A 15,780-nucleotide genomic window follows, 5' to 3' on the forward strand; every position below is an offset into this window, starting at 1 on the left:
TGTTGCCAAAGGCAGGGAGTAAGGGGGAGGAGATTTTCCAGAAAGAGATTGGTGAAGAGTGTCCAGTGCTGCCAAGAGGTCAAGGTGGGGAAGACTGAAGTCTTTCAATTAGCAGACCTTCAAGAATGTATAAAAGGGAAAGTTAGGTGTCAGTCAGCTGACGAATGAGTGGGAAGGGAAACAGCAAGGATAATGCCTGAGTGGCTGCTGTCTGGTTGAAGAATTGGAAATGAGCCTTATTTGGGTTATGGGGGGTGGTCTTGCCACTTGCTGCACTTAAGCAACAAAATCTATCAGACTCTGCTGTGGTCCATGACAGTGATGAGGGTTCTCAATGTGTGGTCCCCAGACCAGCATCATTAGCCTCACCTGGGAGCTGGATAGAAGTTCATGCTCTCGGGCCTCACCCAGACCGCCTGGATCAGAAATGAGCCTTCTAGGTGATTCTGATACACTCTGAAGTTTGAGAACCACTGGCTTATGACATGGTTTTGAGAAAAATTAGCACAGTTGAGCTCATTTGCCTCTGAAGAGTGAGCTTCTGAGAGTCCTAAAGCTAGGAGCCAAGATTTACAGATCAGAGAGCAGGAGAGAGGATGTGCTGCCCTTGTAGCTGAAATGCAGCTGAGGCTTCGCTTTCATTGGTGTAGACGATGAGCTGAGCTGCTTCTCTCCTCTGAGTCTCGAATTTCTGGTTGCAACGTAAAATAGTATCATCTAAGGACATGCTCTGCTATAATAGAATGTGGTTTTACTTTTATTAAAAGCCTGGAATTCCCTAGTTCTATTTTTCTGTCCTTAAAATACCATCTGATATTTTTGTCTTTGGTGTGCCACATGGGTGTGACTGTTGACAAGCTTGAGACACTGGCACAGGTTTCCCCTGATACTTCTGATGAACGTTTGTTCTTTTGTCCTACCAGGTCTGCGAGCTGGATATTATCTTTAATTTCGAAAAGGCTTATTTTATCCTGGACGAGTTTATCATAGGTGGAGAAATTCAGGAAACATCCAAGAAATCCGCTGTCAAAGCCATTGAAGATTCTGATATGTTACAGGAGGTGAGTACGCAGTTTCTCATGCCACAGGAAAAGATGGCACTGCTGCTGATGGCAATTATAGATTAGCCGACACTTATTGAGTGCTGACTCTGTGCCGGGTACGGTTTTCTTTTTTTTTGGTGAGGAAGATCAGCCCTGAGCTAACATCCATGCCAATCCTCCTCTTTTTGCTGAGGAAGACCAGCTCTGAGCTAACATCTATTGCCAATCCTCCTCCTCCCCGCCCCCCCAAAGCCCCAGTAGATAGTTGTATGTCATAGCTGCACATCCTTCTAGTTGCTGTATGTGGGACGCGGCCTCAGCATGGCAGGAGAAGCCGTATGTTGGTGCACGCCCGGGATCTGAACCCGGGCCGCCAGTAGCGGAGCGTGCGCACTTAACTGCTAAGCCACGGGGCCGGCCCCCGGGTACAGTTTCTAAGCAACTTACGTGTTTTAACTTTTTTAATTGTTACAATCACTCTAAGAGGTAGGTAGTCTTTTTACCCTCATTTTAAAGATGAGTAGGGTCTGGCCCCATGGTGTAGTGGTTAAGTTCAGTGTGCTCTGCTTTGGTGGCCCAGATTCGTGGCTTCAGGTCCCAGATGCAGACCTACACACCACTCATCAGCCATGCTGTGGCGGCGACCCACATACAAAATAGAGGAAGACTGGCACAGATGTTAGCTCAGGGTGAATCTTCCTCACCAAAAAAAAAAAAAAGAGTAAACTGAGACACAGAGGCGTTAAGTGACCTGCTCAATGTCACACAGCTGGTAGCTGTGGAATAGAGATTTGAACCCAGGCAGTTGGGCTCCAGAGTCTTTGCTCTTCAAGTTTGGCTGAGCATTTTAGTGAGGATACCTCACTGTCAAGAAGGTATCAAAAGCTTGGTGCTATTCTTTTCAAGAATCATTTTATGAGAGGTATAAAAAGACTCATTAAAATATCTGTGCCACCCTGGGTAAGGAGAATAGCAGTCCATCGTTATTTCATTAGAGCTTTATTATTATTATTTTTTTTTAAAGATTTTATTTATTTATTTTTCCCCCAAAGCCCCAGTACATAGTTGTCTGTCATAGCTGCACATCCTTCTAGTTGCTGTATGTGGGATGCGGCCTCAGCATGGCTGGAGGAGTGGTGCCTCGGTGCGCACCCGGGATCCGAACCCGGGCCGCCGGCAGCGGAGTGCACGCACTTAACCGCTAAGCCACGGGGCCGGCCCCTAGAGCTTTATTATTGAAGTTGGCATTTATCATTTTAATTAAAATTTCTTATACCTCCTGGGGAGGCTGTGTGTGCGCTCCTACTCGCATAAATAAATTGGGAATACTGGTGCCTTCCTTGCCAAGGTTTAAATGGGCCCTGAAGTGTCCATTTGGTCGTGCTCCTGACTCTGTGATATTTATATAAAGTACAGTGGGACTTTTAGAGGCAGCCCAGATTTGCATGGTACCTCATAAAGGAACTTGCCTCCATTGGCCCCTCCCAAGGATGCTGTGAGAAAGAGTGCTTCACCCCACTGCCCTTTGCCCTCCGAAATGAGAATCCCACCAGCCCCAGCTCAAGTGTGCATTTGAGGGCCTGGGTTCCGTCCCAGCTCTGCTGCCTCTAAGTGCTTCCTCCCACGGCATCGGTGAGTCCTTCCACCTTCTTATTTTCATAACAGCAAGTCAAGAGATTCTAGAGCATTATAAAGTCTCCTTTAAACATTGGCATTGAAGCCATTCTTCTTGCTGTTTGGAAATAAGAGACTGATTAAGTTAATAAAACAACATTAGGCATGATTTCCCAGCAACGATTTTGGCACATTCTTGAGCTGATTACTTGCTCTTGCCCATCTAAGGAGCCAGTCCTGAGGTGAACCGCCACTGAGAAAGTTGTCTGTTTGAGTGGGAACCCATCAGCCTCCGAGTGCGCCTGTTAGGAGGCTGGTCCAGTTATTACAAGACGTGTTCTCACCTCAAAAAATGTATTTAATCTCTCTGATGTTTACTTGGCTCTCTCCAAATGCCACAGGAAGGGAATTTTCAAGGCAGTTGAGAAATCAGTGGTCTGGAAATTCCACAAGACAACCTTTCTTTAAATATGCCAGAATTATTTATAATTCTATCCTCAGGGCCCTTACTGTGGAATCTCCTTAGAGGAGAAAGAGACTTTTCACAGGGTGTTTGGCACTTCAGTAATTAAAGCTCCTTGACTTGGGGCCAAGACACACCTGGGTTCTTTTGACTTCTCCCTCCACCCCTCCCAGAAGGCAAGAGTTTTAAAGAGCTTGTAGTGTATCTGGTGCTTCTAGGTCCATTTAATCTGGGAAGCAGGTATTTCGAGTAGAGCCTTTCACGAGTAAACACTAATTGTTAGTTTATATCCCTGATGATTGAGTGGAAGGTCTTGATGGGTGGGTCTCAGGGGACCCTCCATTTAGCCCCTGTGTCCCCATGGTGAGCAGGCAATCTCATGACCGCCCTCTACATCTCTCTTGTTGAATTAACAGCAACTACCACATAGGGACAGTGTTATCAGTGGTCTGTGGGGCTCTGGTACTTGAGCTGAATCAATGAACAAGTGGGGAGCTGGTTGAAAAATTGATTTTGTATATCTGGTCTGCTTGTATATCCGGTCAGAGAAGTTTGGAATGAATAGGCGGAAGTAATATAATTGCATGAATAAAAAAAAGTACTGCTTTCTTTTTTTTTCTCTTCTTTGGAGCCAAGCACATATTTGTGGTTACTAAAGGTTAAGGCAGGCCTTTGTAACATTGCTTTCACTTTTAGCACCGCTAAAAACCTTGAAGTAGCCCCTGGGACTTTCTTCTTACCCCTCCCTAATAAAAGTTTCTTAGAATAAAAGGCTGCCTGCACATATTTAGTAAGAAGATATGTAGTCTCAAATCTCAAAATGCTCAAAGCTTATTCTGAGTGTACTAAGGCTAGACACTGATGATGTGGAAAGAAAGGAACAGTTTAATTGGTTGGGGATGACTTGAGGAAACACTTGTCTTGTGGGTAACAACTAAGACCTGTGGACCATGGTGCAAAGTGGTTAGAAGGAAAAAGAAACTCTTAAAGGAGAAGATAGTGATTATTAACTGCAGAGGTTGCAATTCCTGAGATCACCAGTGGGGGCGACAAACAAAAGATGTTTTGACCACAGAATTAGAAAGCAAGTTAAGAAGGGAGGGTCGAATGGTACCTCATTAGCTCAAGCAATAGGTATATGTGTAGATTCAGGAGAAATAGCTAGGTACATTCCAACACTGTCACCCTTAAAAGCATAAACATAACAGCTAAGCCAAACCATAATGCGGTAAAAAGTCGAAGCATGTACAGTGCCGAAGGCACGAGAAACACTGCAGTGCAAGATGGATGACAGGAGAGATCCCAAGATACAGATTCTAGTCCTCCTGTGAAAGGCCAGGGAAGAGCTCTTTAAGGTTGCACCAGCCTTAAAGAGTCTGTTCCAACCTTTAAGGTGGCAAGCTCAAGGAAATACCAACCTCATATGTTATTGGATGATGTAATTTGAGTAATAGCACAGCGCAGAAAGGGCAGCCAGTGTAGTCTTCAGCAGATTGAGTTAGCCAGTGGGGTGAAGCAGTGCCCATAACCAGAGACCAATGAACCGTGAGGCCACTGAAGTGACAACTCAGCGCCTTTGTTGGCCCAGGCCCCTTCAAGGCTGCAGGAAGGGCCTAGCAATGCCCCCATAAGGTCAAATTTGCAAAAGTGAGATATCTTAACGTCAAAGAATATGTAGCCATACAATGAATGTAAGATATGATAGAGGTGTGTCAGGCACTTAATGAATGAAAACCATATGCCATTGTTCTGGATCTTGTGATATTTGTCATCTTTCAAAAACTTGTAATCTACTGTCATTTCTTTTCTCATTCTAAATAAACTTGATACCCAATTTTGTATTTGTAACTTTGTGTTCCTTTTTCAATGGTATAAAACTCTAGGCACCACAGAACAAGCATAGGCCCCTGGCTGGTATGATACCCCCACTAAGTTTAAAGACATGGGCCGCCTCTGTAAGAGGAAATACAGGGTGGAGGTCTTAGATTGTGGGCCTCTCTTGGCCAATATTCATCTAGGAGGTGTAGGAGCTTTATAAGAAAGTGTGGATGACTGGGCACAAATATTTTCAGCAGAGAAAACTGGAACTCTAAATAGAGCTGGTGGAAACCAGTTAGAACACGTGATTTCTTCTTTTTTTTTTTCATTTTTCCTGTGAATTTCTTTTTTAATTGAGGTAACTGGTTTACAACATTATATAAATTTCAGGTGTATGTCATTGTATTTTGATTTCTGTGTAGATTACATCATGTTCACCACCCAATGACTAATTATACTCCATCACCACACACATGTGCCTAATCACCCATTTTGCCTCCTCCCTCCCCCCTTCCCCTTTGCTAACCACCAATCCAATCTCTGCCTCTCTGTATTTGTTTGTTGTTGTTTTTATCTTCTATTTATGAGTGAGATCATACAGTATTTGACTTTCTCCCTCTGACTTATTTTGCTCAGCGTAATACCCTCAAGGTCCATCCATGTTGTCGTAAATAGCAAGATTTCATCTTTTTTATGGCTGAGTAGTATTCCACTGTGTATATATACCACATCTTCTTTAGCCATTTGTCCCTCGATGTGCAGCTAGGTTGCTTTCAAGTCTTGGCTATTGTGAATAATGTCACAGTGAACACAGGGGTGCATATATCTTTATGAATTCGTGTTTTCATGTTCTTTGAATAAATACCCAGCAGTGGAATAGCTGGATTGTATGGTGGTTCTAGTCTTTATTTTTTGAGGAATCTCCATACTGTTTTCGATAGTGGCTGCATCAGTTTGCATTCCCACCAGCAGTGTATGAGAGTTCCCTTTTCTCCATATCCTCTCCAACACTTAGAACTCCTGATTTCTAACCATCGTGTCCCCTGAGCAATCTTTCTTGGCCATGGCCTGGGTCTGTTTGGCCACTGGTGGATGTCTTCCCTGGCAGATGCAAGTGAATCAGGTATCCTGGGATTCAGGTTTAAGAACAGATTGAGCATTGCTAATTGAGCTGACTGTGACGGGCATGGAAGAGGCAGGGTGTTACCTAAGGCTGGCCCCTTGAGCTCTCTTATTGACTCATCCTAGGGGCCACAGTGTCACACAAACATATATGTTTATAATTAGAGAGCGTGTAAGAGAAAGTCCATTTATCAGGCACGGTAAAGGGCTTGCAACATCACTGTAACTTTTAACTCTGCCTGTAGTTGTGAATCCAGTCAAACATTTAAAAAGAAGTGGTGGAAAAAAATTATGGCCTTATGGCATGTTAGCAAACTTGGTAACCGATGAGGAGGATGAAGAAACGTAATTTGTATACTTTGGGGGAAAGCCTTTTCAAACTACATGTTTATCCTTTATATCTTGGCAATAATGTAAATAAAGTGTTGTGCACATTATCTGTAGCAATACCTATATTACACAAATACAATTCAGATTGCTCTAATACATGCACCTGGAGGTGATCCTCATGACTATTTTAGCAGACATATTTATCTGAAGTCAGCAGTGATATCTTGGCGGCTGTTGCTTTATCATTTCTCTTATCTGATGTTCATTTTACGATCAAGTTTAGTTTCTTCTCAGTTGAAAGTTATCTAGTTCCAGCCATTTGGATGTGTATACAAATTATACTCAAACTTTGAACCATCATTCTTATTAGAATAAAAGATTTATGTCCATACATACTTTCAAAACCTTCTTTTCAATAAAGGCAAAAAAAAAAAAAATAAAAGAATGAAAAGGTTTCACAGTCAGCTAAAGGATGTAGCTTAAGGGAAAATTGTTCTAATTTATTGTTCTCTTTCAGACAATGGCGGAATACATGAACAAGCCTACCTTTTAACTGTACATCTACTTGAAGACTCCAAGTGCTACGTGTTGTGAACTTGTAAATAAGCAGTACCTTGTGTCCAATTATTTGACAGAGCCACTGGCACCATGCCAAAAAAAACTTAAAAGGGATTCTTTGTTAACTAGGAAAAATGAAAGTTGTTCAATATAATATATTTATCATTATTACATGTCTGTATTATACTGTATATGACTACGTATTGTAGCTCTAGATGTTAAAATAGCTCAATAAACTGAATATTTGTTTGCTATGTTTTAACTCCAGGTGATATTTTTGAGCTAATTTAAATAAATTTGTTGCAGTATGTTTTTGTTGCATTTTAATCCTCTGTTGACAGGCTGACAACTGTATTGCAATAATCCGTGATTTTGAATGTAAAGTATGTCTTGTATCAATAATACTTTTTCTAAATGTTTAGCTTTGTAAATTGTATAATAATTCAAAATTATGTTAATAGTTCAGAGTTCATATGTAATGCTAGACATTTTTAATACACTTAATAATACTGTAATTTCAGTCCAGATACAATGTATCTGATTTTAATGTCCTGAATTCATTTATTTTTTTCAGGATTGGAATTAAGGAAAATAACCAAAGATAGGATAGGACTTGTGGGGTTTTTTTTTGTGTGTGTGTGTGAGGAAGATTGGCCCTGAGCTAACATCTGTGCCAATCTTTCACTACTTTATATGTGGGATGCCACCGCAGCATGGCTTGATGAGTGGTGCATAGGTCCATAGCTGGGATCCGAACCAGCGAACCCTGGGCCACTGAAGTGGAGTGTGTGAACTTAACCATTACGCCACCAGGCTGGCCCCAGGACTTAAGTGTTTTTGATGCTTGGGAAACCAGTATTCAGGCTGAATTTTTTTTTTCTCCTCCCCTAAGCCCCAGTATATAGTTACATAATCTAGTTGTAGGTCCTTCTAGTTCTTCTATGTGAGCCGCCACCATAGCATGGCTACTGACAGACAAGTAGTGTCATTCGGTACCTGGAGACGAACCCGGGCCACTGAAGTGGAGTGCACTGAACTTTAACTGCTAGGCCATCAGGGCTGGCTCCTAGCCTGAGTTTTTAATTTTACCTTTTAATTGAATATAAGGGGCATTCCAGTAAGGTCACGTTTTCTACAAACTCTAGGTATTTATTAAGGTTTTGAGATATCTGGAGATACAGTGTCTATGACTTTCCTTGTTATAAAAGTAGGATAATAAAGATTAATGACAATAGCAATAATTATTATTACTACTGCTATTTTCATAATCTTTATGTTTCAAGTACTTTTAGTTGCTTGAGAGATTTTGTTTCAAATGTTTTAATGTATATCTAATATATTTGAAGACATTGTTTATTAGGCTTACTTAGAATGTTTAATTTTATTGCAGCCTATATGATAGATGCCTTCTTCCTTTTTTCTTCCTTACTCTCCCAAAGGAAATATTTGCTGTTGACCATTATTATTGTGAATATGTTGCATTCAAGCTTCCGGGAATGAAGGTTCTATGTAACCAGGTTGTACATGTGATCAGACATATTATAGGAAGTAACTCATGATAGTCTGTCTTGGTGCCCCACTTTTGATGTCTTGTCTGTGCACGTTCAGTGTTAGTTTTGAGGTGTAGTATCATTCATGTTAGAGTGGTTAGAGACCTTCTAGTGCTTTTCCTAAGAGAAGAGGGTGCTTGCTGTTGGATTCCCTAGGAACCCCATAGGATAGACTTTCAGAGAACATGAAGGAAAAATGTCCTCTTAGATTCATCTTCCAAACATATTTAGGGAAAAATAGCAAGACAAGAGCAGAAGAACAAAAGGAAAAATTGGCCAATTCCTCAATGTAACCATTACTAAAAGGAAATAACTCAGATTAGTATATGGAGTCATTGTTGGGCTTTTAATATCTAATATTTCCTCAGATTAATCATATAATTATAATTATGGCATCAGATTGAAGTTTATCATTTTTGATTGCTTTGTTTACTTTAGGTCTTCTTCAGTTTTGTGTTTAGTTTTTTTTTTTTTAATATGTTAGAACTCTTTATTTTTACAAACAAGTTTGTAAAGATAGACTTTATGTAAATCCATCAAAAATTTTCTGGTTCTTTTGAAGTTTTCCACCATTTTTGGATGAAGATATTTATTGAAACTCGTTCAAATGTAGAATGCGTATTCTGGGGAATTCCATGTCAGACACTTTCTAGCTATAGACAGTGCTTCTCAGCCTTCACATCAGCATCACACATAGAAAAATGAACATAACGATGTGGCACACTGGGGTAAATTCGAGGGATTTTGGTGACATCTTACATGAAAGATGAATCGGTGAAAATAATTATTATGTTTATATTATATACTTATAATAAAATTAACAGGTGAAAGAAAAGATAATAAATATTTAATTTGTATACAACTTCCAAATAAAGTATTTTTAAATTTTTTAATGAGGAACTTGAGTGTGATTTTATGAATATAGTTTTTTTTTTTTAAAAAGTCAGATGATGTGCTTGAAATTGCTACCCATAATTCCTGGTGAAGTCCCTTTCATATGACCTCTTCATTTTCTTGGTACTTACCAGCAAGGAGAAACTTCACAAGTAGGTGACAGCGAATGAGAGAAGAGTATTTATTGCTTTGATCCTATTGACTTTTCGTCATTCACCCACATTTTTATAATCTGATATTTTTACATGTAGTTAATGATGTGATCATTCTTTAAATCTAGTAACTCCTTTTCTTTCATTAACAAATGTGACATTGACATTTCTTGGCAAATCAAATGAATTTTTATTTTGAACTTTTTTCCATATCAAGTCTCCTAAAATAATGATAAAGCTTTCCATAAAACATACACAGATGTTGTTCTTCTAAACCTAATGATTCTGCTTTAGGATTCATAACATAATACCTCTGAAACCTCACTGGTGACCTGGGTTTAACTTTACTTAATGGTTTAAGGGTTTAAATACATAAAGATTTAATCAATAATTTTTATTGGACAATGTTAATGTATTTTTTCACGTGGTCCTTGCAATTTTGGATTAAGTTCAATCAGATGCTCTGGCGTGTAAGAAAAGCAAGCCAACGACTATTTTTCAGTAATCTGCAAAGGGAGGGTCATTAAAATTTTTTCAATTCTTATTTTAACTCTTGGCAAACTCTTGAAAAAACTCTGCTCATAGACTATGTACTTTGATATTAAATGATAATCTTTTTTATGGCTGAATAGTATTCCATTGTGTATATATACCACATCTTCTTTATCCGTTCATCCATTGATGGTCACTTAGGTTGTTTCCAAGTCTTGGCTATTGTGAATAATGTTGCAATGAACACAAGGGTACATACATCTTTATGCATTAGTGTTTTCATGTTCTTTGGATAAATACCCAGCAGTGGAATAGCTGGATAATATGGTAGTTCTATTCTTAATTTTTTGAGGGCTCTCCATACTGTTTTCCATAGTGGCTGCACCAGTTTACATTCCCACCAGCAGTGTCTGAGAGTTCTCTTTTCTCCACGTCCTCTCTAACACTTGTTTTTTCTTGTTACTAGCTATAAAAAAAGATGAAATCTTGCCATTTGCGACAACATGGATGGACCTCGAGGGTATTATGCTAAGCAAAATAAGCCACACGGAGAAAGTCAAATACTGTATGATTTCACAGAAGATAAAAACAACAACGACAACAACAAACAAACACATAGATACAGAGATTAGATTGGTGGTTACCAGATGGGAAGGGGGGATGCGAAAGGGGTGATAGGGCATATGTGTACAGTGATGGATGGCAATTCGTCTTTGGGTGGTGAATGTAAATGGGTAGTCTACACAGAAATCAAAATATAGTGATGTGCACCTGAAATTTATATAATGTTGTAAACCAATGTTATCTCAATTAAAAAATACATTGAAAAAAAAAAAACCAACAGGGCCAGCTCCGGTGGCCTAGTGGTTAAGTTCAGCTCGCTCCACTTCGGTGGCCCAGGTTCCGTTCCTACACCACTCTTAGCGGCTATGCTGCTCTGAGATGCCCACATACTAAAAAATAGAGGAAGAGTGGCACGGATGTTAGCTCAAGGCGAATTTTCCTCATGAAAAAACCCCCAAAAACCAATGATATTCTATTTTGTCACATAAAATTAAAAACAGAAAGTACTAACAGCTAGGGCTGTATTAGATTCACTTTTTGATAGTACTACTTCATACAAGATTCAGGCCTACAGATAACTTTTACTTTTGATCAATTCTTTGTGAATAAACTCACATATTAACTGACTCTCAAGGTTTTCACCTTGTGTTTGTGCCATCAGTACATAACTTTGCAGTGTTTCCATCATAACTTATTTGTTTCAAAATGTTAATTTACTGTTTTGTTAACTAGTTTTTTTGCTTCTTTACAGAATAAATGCTCTAAGCATTTCTCTTCTGGGCTTAACAGCATAGTTCCTAACAAGAGTAAATTAATCTGAGATGATACCTTTATGATTTGACTGTCTTCTAGATTAGAATGATTTCTATGTCTTTGACATGTCCTTTATCTGTTTACTAAGAGTGTAATTCAAAATGGCACTTCTTCTCGTTCCCTTGGAAAATGTTGAGAGTTTCCATGGAGGCTGATAAATGAGCAGTTGTGTGAGTTGTGTGGGCTTTTTTATTTTTAGCATGACCTTATAACTAGCTTTATGAGTAACACCTGATATTGTTATAAGAGAACTTATAAGAGAACTTTACTTATTAAACATGTAATTGTACGTGTTTAAAATGTTAATCTTGTTGTAAAATGGATGTTTAGTAGAAATATGCCAGCATAATTTACTTGATAATATTTTGAAGTAAATAATACATTTAGGCTGAAGAAAAGGAAGAATTATGTGGACACTTGGTTCCAAATGTGAGATAATCTTCATACTGCTTCAATACTGATTTAAGCTTTTTTTCTTCTTTTTTAATATTTTTTGGAGGAGGAGAAATCTGTTGAATTTGTGAATCCTCCAGTTTTAATAAAATTTTTCCACTATCATGGAAAAATAGATATCTGAGAAATTTAAGATGATATAAATGTGAAGAATAAAGAACTAATGGAGTTGCAGGGGTTTGTGATCAGAAAATTAAGTTTTAAAAAATAATTTAGGTCATTTTCATTTCTTAGAAAGGTAGAAAAATAAATTGAAAAATTAATAAAAATATGATTTTGAAAATGCAGTCAAAAATTGAAAGTATTAAAATGTTTTCATTTAATAAAATAATTAAACTTCTAAAAAAGTCTTACAATATAAATATTACTTTCACTTATGTAGGATTAGATGTATCTTGGAGAATCTATTTAATAAAATTATTAAATTATATTTTCCTGTTTTAGAAATAAATAGCTTTTTATTTCTGGAAACAAAATTTTAATGATATTTTATAAAGAGTCAGACTTTGATTAATTATAATTTTAAAAGCCAAAATTGAAATGATGGGTGGATAAATGAATAAACCAAGGTGCATAATAAGAAAAATGAATAAAATCAATTATGTTCTGCTTGGAATACCTAATATCATATAATAATAATAACAGTTGTAAAGAAAACAATTTGTACACAGTTTCTGTTTTAGTTGAAAACTTTATTTAAAATATAAGAACATAGAGCAAATTAAGTTAGAAGAAAATTTAAATCTTTTGCATGCATACAAAGAACCTCAAGAATGATAAATCATAAAGTAAAAATCAGACTAACTCATTATTTTAGGATGTGTGACATGTGTAGACACTTTTATTCAAGCCGTCTCTGCTCTCTGTGCATTCTATATTCAAAATCTTATGAGCCAAAATACATTATTACTGAATTTAGGAATTTTTCTGAGGCAGTCATCCAAATACTATTCAAATGCTTCAACTATTGTGAGCTTTTGAATTGAGGGAAATAATGGCTTGATTTTTTTCTCTCTCTGTGTATGATTTTCAGCCATTAGTCTCTTAGAGCAAACAAGTGGGCCGTACTGGTTGGGATGTTCTGAGCCATAAGACTAAGTATCATATTTATGTTTAGAACATCAAAATGGACTAGGCATTGAGGACCTTCATGCTGGTCCTGGAAGTGCCACTGACAAGGGTCATGGACTCGCTCTTTGGAATGAATGGAACGTCAGAGTCAGAAGGGATCATGGAAGTGAGCTCATCTAAACTCCACTATACACAAGAGGAAAGAATAATCAGTACATTAACATTTATGCTTCAATCAGGTCTCAGTGCTAATCATCTGTTTAATTAAACCCTGTCTTGATCAAGGTGTGACCTCATGAAAGTGTTTGATAAGCCTGTTTTCCTGGTGTGAAGTACAAGCCTGATGACATTCACTCATGTTTTACACCCTTTTAAATGGTACAAGTGAAGTATATCAAGTGCACTTTAACTGAAGGGTACCATTAGAGGTGTAGAAAGCAGAGCTACTTCTGGAATACAGATAAAGGGTGAATTACCAAGTTTGTGTTGTTGAATTTTGGCGGTGGAATATCTTACGTATTTCAGAGAGAAGGAGAGAACAGAGGAACAGTGCATTTCTTTTGCTAATGTTGAATAAGATACACTAATAATCTGGAAAAATCATTGAATTTTGTGACTATTTCCTACATTTAGCTAAGGCTTATTATTTCAGCCTTGTTTGTACCTAACCATGAAATAAGACCTTCACATTTGGTTCTGAGCTGAGGAGCCCGTGCTGGATGAAACCAAACACTTCTTGAAAAATGAGGCCAAGACCAAGTGTTCATTTACCAAATCGTTTCCTGCTTCCTCCTGGGTATACAGCTAGACTTCATTTCCCAGCCTCTCTTGAAGTTTGGTTTATCCAAGGGGGAATTATGACCGGTGGAATGTGGGTTGAAATAGCACATGCCCAACTGAATGTCTGGCTCATAAAATCCTCCCGCGTGTGACCCTCCATTCTCGGTCTTTCTCTGTTTACAGCTGAAGGAAAATACTCCAGGATCCAGAGAAGGCAGAGCCACGAGATGGAGAGAACCTAAAAAAGGTTGGCAAGAAAGCCAACCAAGTAGAAACAGCCACACTAGACTGTGATGTGCGACAGAAAGAAATTTCTATTGTGTTAAGCTGCTGACAGCGTGTGGTTGTTTGTTACAGCAATGAGCCTACTCTAATACATGACATAATTATGGGCTACCATTATGAGCAGGATCAGGATATGTGTAATCAAGTTTGTTTTTGGAGAAGGAAAAATATAGCACGGTTTAGTGCTAATACAAGCAACTAATTATCTAGAAGAGGGTGGATAATAAATCTGATCGGGAGAGTAGAGAAGTAAGACTGCTGAGAAGTAAGATTACGATGTTACCATACACACATCACGTCAATTTTGTAGACGTACCCTGAGCCTGCATACAAATTTCATTTAGCCATCACTGTATAAAAAATTGAATCAATTGTGTGATTTCATACAAAAATTAGATTTTTTTTTGTTTCACTTGGAAAATTGTAAGAACTAGCCACTTTGGGCCTGCATTTCTGCGTGGCAGAATCAGCTGGGGCTGGAGAGCGTGCACTGCTCTTTTCTATAGTTCTCACCAGTCTACCTGCCCACCTCACTGATTTACACACTAGCCTAGCCTAGGGGCATTTTCATTTTGATCCCTGTACTAAATTTTTACTTGGCTTCTGTGGTTGCTGGTGTAGCATCTTAATCTGACTTTTGAGACCTTCCATGTTCTGGCTACTTCTGAATTTTAAATCACATATCTCACCCTCCTTCATGGGTTGATGTATTACTCTCTTCTTCTCGGCTGTTGCTTGTTCTATTTATTCCTTTTATCTGAAATGTTATCTGCTCCAACTCACTATATCCAGATTCTTTAAAACTCAACTCAGGTATTACTTTCTTCATGACTCTTCTTTTGTTCTATCCTTCCTCCTTTCTCTGAAATCCCTTTGCATTACATTTGTCCTCCCAGCTACTTATCACTTTTAATATTATATTATAAATATTTAAATACCTGTCTTATCTTTTGCTGACATGAAAAATATTTGAGTGTGTGTGTGTGTGCTTGTGAGAGAGAGAGAGGGAGAGAGAGAGAGAGGAAGAGAGGGAGAGAGGGAGGGAGGGAGAGATTGCTTTTTTGAATCTCCTAAAGGGCCTATTAATATTTTGCACACATTGACACAATTACTAATAGCTGTCAGATCAGGATCTGAAAACCTCCCCTTTTAAAAAGGCATATTTTCCTTAACACTCCCAGACTGGAACGTTTTTGAAGAACCAAAAGAAGTTCATTAGACCAGCAAGCAGTCTGCTCATTTCTGGAGTATATCACCAGAATAGTTTACTTTTGGTCAAGAGGGTTTGTCTTATCTCTTGTATTGTCTTGAGTTCAGAAATAACATTAAAATCTTGTATTTCTGAAGCACGACAGGATCCCAAAACTTCAGGTGACACTGCTGTCCAGGACTTTTTGAGTTTTGTCTACTGCTGGGTCCCCAGCACCCATACCAGTGCCTGACACTCACTAAAGTGTCAATAAATGTTCACTGGATGAAAGTTGAACGATGAAAGACTAAACTCAACGTAGCAGTTAATTGGCTGCACTTATTCTTATGATAGCGGGAAAGTGATCAAAATTAACGCTGAGCACCTAGCAGTGGTACCATAAGGACATGCTTTGCTTCTCATGAAAGAAGAAACAACAAAACGAGTGGGTTGGGACCAGAAGTTAAGCTACCACATTTCCAGACCAGCCTTAATTCAATATCATTTATATGAGTGATACACTAAGCTTTTTCATGGAAGCCGTTTATCAGGGTGGTAAATCCATCATCAGCTCTTACCAGGACCATGA

At 38.5% G+C, this 15,780-nt stretch overlaps 1 protein-coding gene across 2 annotated transcripts in view; it reads left to right on the forward strand.

The window, feature by feature from the left end:
• Positions 1 to 15,028, forward strand: part of AP1S3 (adaptor related protein complex 1 subunit sigma 3) — a 72,761-nt gene extending 57,733 nt beyond the window's left edge. The window contains exons 4-5 of one of the 2 annotated variants that reach the window (XM_004427628.3): positions 924 to 1,061; positions 6,908 to 9,391. In XM_004427628.3, the coding sequence (XP_004427685.2) occupies positions 924 to 1,061; positions 6,908 to 6,943 (174 nt within the window). In that variant the 3' untranslated portion in view covers positions 6,944 to 9,391. Of the gene's footprint in view, positions 1 to 923; positions 1,062 to 6,907; positions 9,392 to 13,900 lie in introns of those variants that run through there. The other variant, XM_087424763.1, reaches the window with a different exon arrangement.
• Positions 15,029 to 15,780: the final 752 nt, after the last annotated feature.

The sequence above is a fragment of the Ceratotherium simum genome, chromosome 37, assembly GCF_057802395.1.
Source record: "Ceratotherium simum simum isolate JZ-2026a chromosome 37, ASM5780239v1, whole genome shotgun sequence".
Classification (NCBI taxonomy): Eukaryota; Metazoa; Chordata; class Mammalia; order Perissodactyla; family Rhinocerotidae; genus Ceratotherium; species Ceratotherium simum.